Consider the following 6,965-nt stretch of genomic DNA (forward strand, 5'->3'; position numbering starts at 1 on the left):
GTTTGGCTCAGATTGATAATCCGAGACCCAGGGAGTTAGGGAATGTGCGCACCATCAAGTTAAAAGGTCGAGTGCAAGGAGTACCCTTGTTGGTATTGGTAGACAGCGGTGCGACGCATAATTTCATTTCGCACAAGTTGGTGAGGTCAATGGGATGGCCAGTGGAAGGAACTACTCATCTCAATGTCAAATTGGGGAATGGGTTTAAAGTGGTGGCACAAGGAGATTTTGCAGGAAATTGGTGTTGGATCTAGGGAAGATGACATCTACCATTGATGCTTGGTTATTTGATTTGGATGGAATTGACATTGTGCTCGGAATGTATTGGTTAGCTTCCATTAGGGGCATGTGGGTCGATTGGGCACAAAAGGTGTTGCGTTTTCCCATTGACTCTCAATGGGTGGAGCTGCGTGGGGAAGGCAGTGAACATAAAAATCAGTTGGCGTTGTAAAGTTTGTTGGGAAGACCCAAGCTATGGTATAGAGAAATGTTTTTATCTGCAAGAACACAAGGGGAACCAAAGGGTCATGAGTTGAGCAGAACAATCAATGATTCACATCTGACCCTTTCTCTTCATATTCATGAGCTAGTGGTGAAGTACTCAAAGGTGTTCACAGAGCCACAGGGGTTACCTCCTAAGAGAAGACAAGATCATGCTATTCATCTCAAGGAGGGAGCTGGCGCTGTTAATGTTCGCCCCTACAGGTATCCTTACCACCACAAGAATGAAATAGAGAATCAAATCAGAGAGCTGCTACTGTCTGGAGTCATCCGTCCTAGCCAAAGTGCACCTTCTAGTCCAGTGATACTCGTGAAGAAGAAAGACGGGTCATGGTGGATGTGTGTAGATTACCGTGCTCTTAACAAGGTAACTATTCCTAATAAGTTCCCTATTCCGGTGATTGATGAACTCTTAGATGAATTATACGGTGCTCATTATTTCTCAAAGTTAGACCTCAAATCGGGATACCATCAAGTGAGAGTTAAGACTGAAGATGTGCACAAACTGCATTCTGCACTCAGGAAGGCCATTATGAATATCTCGTAATGCCGTTTGGATTGATGAATGCACCCTCAACGTTTCAAGCCCTAATGAATGACATTTTTAAGAATCTTCTAAGAAAATATGTGCTGGTATTTTTTGATGACATATTAGTGTACAGCCCGAGTTTGGAAGACCATCTCCATCATGTATCCTATGTACTGAACATTTTGCAGCAGCAAGGTCTGGTGGCTAATAGGAAGAAATGCAGTTTTGCGGAGTTTAGTGTTGAATATCTGGGTCATATCATCTCTAGTGAAGGGGTAGTGATGGACCCCGCTAAGGTGTTAAATGTTTTACAGTGGCCCACTCCGAAGAATGTGAAAGGAGTGCGAGGGTTTTTGGGGCTTATGGGCTACTACCGTAAATTCATCAAAGACTATGGAAAAATGGCGAGGCCATTAACTGAGCTGACGAAGAGGGACAATTTCAAGTGGGGAGAGGGTGTTGAGCAAGCCTTTCAACTGTTAAACCAAAAGGTAACGTCTGCCCCTATTTTAGCACTTCCAGACTTTCAGAAAGAATTCTTTATTGAGAGTGATGCTTCTAGGAATGGGTTGGGTGCTATCTTAATTCAAGAAGGGAGGCCAATTGCTTATTTTAGAAAAGCCTTAGGGGAGGGCAACATTGGCGTCCCTACCTCGTAGGGAGAAAATTTACGGTGTGTACCGATCAAAAGAGTCTAAAATAGTAGTTATCACAGAGGATTTGCACCATGAATCAGCAAAATTGGGCAGCAAAGCTTCTTGGATATCATTTACATGCCCGGACTTGAGAATAAAGGTGCAGATGCATTGTCCTGTATCCATGAAAGTGGAGAAATGACTTCCTTGATACATGTCCCGGAGTGGCTAGGTAGGGCTGAAGTGATTGAAGAGGTCCACAAAGATGTTGCTCTACAGAAAGTCATTTATGCGCTCAAGGAGAATAAACCGGTTCAGTTTGGGTTTTCTTATGTGCGAGGAGTGTTGTTGTATGAGGGGAGGCTGGTGATTTCTACACAGTCTCCATGGATACCAATTATCTTGAAATAGTTTCATTCTACCCCACAAGGGGGCTATTCCGGTTTCCATCGCACGTTTAGACGAGTAGCGTTGAACGTGTATTGGATTGGCATGAAGAAGACTATGCAAGAATGTGATACTTGCCAACGTCAAAAATATGTCGCTGCTGCCCCTGGGGGTCTGTTACAGCCTTTGCCAATTCTAGAACAGATTTGGTAAGATGTATCGATGGACTTTATCACCGGTCTTTGTAAATCCAAGGGGTTTGACGTGATCTTCGTGGTGGTCGATCGGCTGTCCAAATACATCCATTTCATTCCTCTCAAGCGTCCTTTTAATGCCCGTGTGTTGGCCGAAGTGTTTACAAAGGAGATAGTGCGACTGCATGGCATTCCCTCCTCCATTGTGAGTGATCGCGACCCTATCTTTGTAAGCAACTTCTGGTGTGAACTGTTTAAATTATAGGGGACCTTGTTGAAAATGAGCACCGCTTACCACCCATAGACGGATGGACAAACATAGGTCATTAACCGTTGCTTGGAGACATATCTTCGTTGTTTTATAGCTGATCAGCCTCGGACGTGGGAAATGTGGCTACCTTGGGCTGAGAACTGGTACAACACGACATACCACGTCTCTACGGATTCAACTCATTTTGAATTGGTTTATGGGAGGCCACCGCCAGCCCTCACGTGGTTCCTTCGAGGGGAGACCAAGGTAGAAGTTGTAACACGGGAACTTGTTGATCGTGACGAGGCTTTGAGACAACTGAAGTACCATTTCGATCGAGCTCGTGGATGAATGAAGGACCAAGCTGACAGAAAAAGAAGAGATGTGAGTTTTAAAATCGGTGAATGGGTTTTTCTCAAATTAAGGCCACATGTGCAGAATTCTGTTGAAGCACGCATCAATCCGAAACTTGCTCCAAGATACTATGGGCCTTTTGAAATAAGAGCACGGGTTGGTGTCGTTGCGTATTGTCTCCAGTTACCTGCTACAGCATGCATTCATCCGGTGTTCCATGTCTCATTGCTTAAGAAGGCAATTGGCAATTACCGGGTTGAGACCGAGTTACCCCCGGGCCTCGACGGTGATCCTGCTGCACCATGGGAACCAGCAACAATACTTGCCACTCGCACTATCACTAAGGAGGGGTCAGACGTCAAACAATTGCTCGTTCATTAGAAAGGCAAGCATGTTGAAGAAGCCACTTGGGAGGACGAGTTTGTAATGCTAACGCAATTCCCAGCCCTCAGACTTGGTGACAAGTCTGTGACTCAAGGGGGGAGTATTGATGGGGGCAAAGAAGGAATTGATGACGTGTCTAGTGGGACACATAGTGCACCTAAGGCATGAAGAGTGTATGTTAGAAAATCCAAGAAAGGTGAGTTGGGCCCATCACGTATATAGGAGAGAGAGGTTGTGTAAGACCCGTAATTTTAAAGTACCCTTTTATGTATTTTTGGTATATTTTGGATTTTGGCTCGGAGGCTTTTAAGCCAAAGTTAATAATATTTTGGAGTTTTATAATCAAAAAGATATTTCGATGCCAATTAGAATTTCCCGTCGATAAATAAATTGAATTTAACTGCGGTAAATACTTTACGGTTAATTTAAGGCGTTTCGGGTGAAACGGTAATTTAATAAATATCTAGATTTTGAGATATTTGTTAAGTTATATTTATTTTTTATATATGTTTGCTTGGAGGGAAAAAGAAAGGAAAACTAGAAGGAAGGAAAAGGAAAAGAAAATAGTATATAAAGGAAGGAAGGAAAAAGGAAGAAAGGAAAAACAAAGGAAAGAAATTGAAATGAGAGAAAATAGAATTTTCCATCTCCTTCCTCAGTCACGCAAGAAAAACCAAATTTCCATCCTCCTCCATTTTTCGTTTTCGTTGCTTCCTTTCCTTCAAAACTAGTGACCCAAGGTTGGGTGAGGGTTAGATCAAGGTTTTCGTAACTCCACTCTTCCTCTTTGATCCGAAAACGAAGAAATACGGTTTTTGAGATCCAAACACAAACTCCTCCGTTTCTCCTAGATCCAAACCTCTTTTCTCGAAGAGATAGAAGGGAAAGTTGCTCACCTCCGTGCTACGGTGCTAGTGCACTACTTTGGAAGCGGCGTTGCAAGCGGAGATTTTACCGGAATTTCTCGCGGAACCGGAAACTCTCGATAAAGCTAACTTTGAGGTAAGGGCTCCTTCCAAACTTCTAGCTTGCATTAGGGACTTATCTGTAGTTGTGTGGGAAGGAATTTGTTAGGGCTTAATGTATCGATTTGGGGAAAAACCAAACTAGTGCGTTACGGGTAAAACCCTAAGAGTTAGGTTTTGTTTATAGTGATGAATGTTTCGTGGTAAATGAAATTGGATGTATCTGGGTGTTATGTTGCGTGATTTGTGTCCGTTGTATTTGGTGTGTTCGTACTTGATGTTTGTTAATTGGTGTGGTTGTTGTGAATTATGGTTTGAATGTGAAAGTATGTTTGAATTTGTTTCTGTGGAATTTGAAAACCATTAGAGTTAAACGAGTATTAAAAATGGGGAATCTTTTAATACCTCGGTTTACTTAATGTGTATTTGAGGAAAATGTTTAAGTTAACTGGGCGTTGAGAATGGGGAATCTCTTAATGTCTCGGTTACTTAACTATCGTTTTTGAAAATCGTTTCGGTAAATGAGTATTAAGAATGGGGAATCTCTTAATATGACTGTTTGCTTAACGTTTTGTTTTGAAAATCATTAAGTTAAATCGGTATTAAGAACGGGGAATCTCTTAATGACTTATTTAATTAATGTTGTTTGAAAGTCGTTTAAGTTAAATGGGTATTAAAAATGGGGAATCTTTTAATATCTGCATTTGCTTAACGATTGTTGTGAATGGAGTCTGTGTATGCTCATGCATTTCATTTGGTAAATTGTGTCGACCCGTGATAGGTGACACCTTGGTAAACTGTACGGACCCGTGATAGGTTGTACGTTTGCGATTTACATTTTAGTAAATCGTGTTGACCCGTGATAGGTGACACCATGGTAACTGTACTGACCCGTGATAGGTGGTACATTTACGATTTACATTTTTGGTGAATTGTGCTGACCCGTGATAGGTGGCACCTAGGTAAACAGTACTGGTCTGTGATAGGCGGTACGTTTACGATTCCCGCTTTTTCTTTTAGTAAATCGTGTTGACCCGTGATAGGTGACACCATGGTAACTGTACTGACCCGTGATAGGTGGTACATTTACGATTTACATTTTTGGTGAATTGTGCTGACCCGTGATAGGTGGCACCTAGGTAAACAGTACTGGTCTGTGATAGGCGGTACGTTTACGATTCCCGCTTTTTCTTTTAGTAAATCGTGTTGACCCGTGATAGGTGACACCTCGGTAAACTGTACTGACCCGTGATAGGTGGTACGTTTATGATTTACGCATTTTAGTAAATCGTGCTGACCCGTGATAGGTGGCACCTCGGTAATTGGTACTTTGGCCTGCGATAGGCGGTACAATTATGATTTACGGCCCTTCGAGGAGGGTTTTGGTTTGGAATTCCGAGTCCATGCATTTTGGCATATACGCATTGCATTAGGGTGCTTGGCACGCGAGTCGTATTTGATTTGAGTTTATGATTGAGTGATTTGAATTTGATTTATCGTGTTAATTGCGTTGAAAATGCTAAGTGTTATGTGTTGATTATTGTGTGTAAGTATGATGGTTATCGAGATCCCAATTGCCGTGGTAATCGCGTAGAAATTGCTAAGTGTTAAGTTGTGAACTTGATTAGGAATGACTTAGGTTAATTCATGAATTTTTGGAAAAATGATCAGGGAAATCGATTTCCCAATCGATTGGATGGAAGTCAGGGGCTTGGCCAAATGAACAAAATCGATTAGCCAATCGATTTTGTAATCAGTTTTCAAAAATCCCTTTCGAAATCGATTGCCCAATCGATTGGCCATTAAGTCAGGGGCTCCCATGCCTTGTTTTATCCTGGGTTAATTAGGAGATCGAGAACTGCATTTTACCTTCATTTTCATTGGCAATGTAATGTATGAACTTTTCGCACATTGAAAATCTTGTTAAGGTGCATGCTTAGTTAAAAAGTTGTTTTGAGCATTCAAAAACTTAATTGCTATGTGTTATCTGTTATTTTCTGGTTGGTGACCCTTTACACTATTGTGGAAATCTGGGCTTTGCCCTCAGATGAGAGTCAGGACGGCCCTACTGGTTCGTACCCTACGGACAGGGATGGAGATGGGAATGCTTGACTGCGGTTGTGTTAGGAGGATCTCACGGGGCGCGTGGAGATTACTCAGGGTGTATAGTTTTTGGTAGGATGATCAGATTAGGATGATGTATAGGGACTAGGGGTCCTTCTTTTTGGTTTGGAGTATTTTAGTCTTGGAAAACTGTACTTATACAAATATTATCAGTTTTATATCATCTTTGAATGGGTCCCATGTACCATTTGATGTTTATGTAGAAATGTTTTGGATTTGTAATTGGAGAAACTTTTCCGCTGCTTGTAATTTATAATGACTCAATTATTTATCCAAAAGCATTTCCTGATTTATTTCTTTGTTCGTTTTAATTACTTTTAGAAAAAAAAATATACCCTCGCTTTGAAAAACGGGGTGTTACAGGTTGGTAAGGAGGGGGCAACAAAAATTCTGTTAGTTGTTAGAGGAGAGAGGATTCTCTCTTATTGGAGTGAGCATAGCTCTCAGGAGTAAAAGGAAGGCTTGTTTCCTTTGCTCAATTTCCCTTTACCATCAATAAAATACACTATCATATATTGTTTAATCTCTCATTACTTCTTATTGTCGCATTTATAAATTGAGGACCTATCATATTTATTGTCATATATTAATTATGGGCTTTACAAAGTTAGGATTAATGTTAGTTTATTGATTTGTGAAAGC

General features: G+C 41.3%; 3 protein-coding genes across 3 annotated transcripts; all 3 read left to right on the forward strand.

Annotated features, from left to right (window-relative positions):
* The first annotated feature begins 1,047 nt into the window (after positions 1–1,047).
* On the forward strand, positions 1,048–1,689 carry LOC140920423 (uncharacterized mitochondrial protein AtMg00860-like). The gene has a single exon (XM_073368698.1). The coding sequence runs from the start codon at positions 1,048–1,050 to the stop codon at positions 1,687–1,689; it is 642 nt and encodes a 213-aa protein (XP_073224799.1).
* Positions 1,690–1,803: 114 nt separating this feature from the next.
* LOC140920424 (uncharacterized) lies at positions 1,804–2,265 on the forward strand. Its single transcript, XM_073368699.1, has 2 exons — positions 1,804–2,031; positions 2,077–2,265. Exons 1-2 carry the CDS (start codon positions 1,804–1,806, stop codon positions 2,263–2,265), a joined length of 417 nt encoding a protein of 138 aa, XP_073224800.1.
* Positions 2,266–2,847: 582 nt separating this feature from the next.
* On the forward strand, positions 2,848–3,231 carry LOC140920425 (uncharacterized). Its single transcript, XM_073368700.1, has one exon. The coding sequence runs from the start codon at positions 2,848–2,850 to the stop codon at positions 3,229–3,231; it is 384 nt and encodes a 127-aa protein (XP_073224801.1).
* The last annotated feature ends 3,734 nt before the right edge of the window (positions 3,232–6,965 follow it).

This window comes from Cicer arietinum, chromosome 5, assembly GCF_000331145.2.
Source record: "Cicer arietinum cultivar CDC Frontier isolate Library 1 chromosome 5, Cicar.CDCFrontier_v2.0, whole genome shotgun sequence".
In the NCBI taxonomy this organism is placed as follows: Eukaryota; Viridiplantae; Streptophyta; class Magnoliopsida; order Fabales; family Fabaceae; genus Cicer; species Cicer arietinum.

Coding starts and splice junctions, on each gene's coding strand:
- LOC140920423 (XM_073368698.1), top strand. CDS start 1,048: ATGCCGTTTGGATTGATGAATGCACCCTCAACGTTTCAAGCCCTAATG.
- LOC140920424 (XM_073368699.1), top strand. CDS start 1,804: ATGCCCGGACTTGAGAATAAAGGTGCAGATGCATTGTCCTGTATCCAT. Junction 2,032..2,076: donor TGTTGTATGAGGGGAGGCTG/GTGATTTCTACA, acceptor ATCTTGAAATAG/TTTCATTCTACCCCACAAGG.
- LOC140920425 (XM_073368700.1), top strand. CDS start 2,848: ATGAAGGACCAAGCTGACAGAAAAAGAAGAGATGTGAGTTTTAAAATC.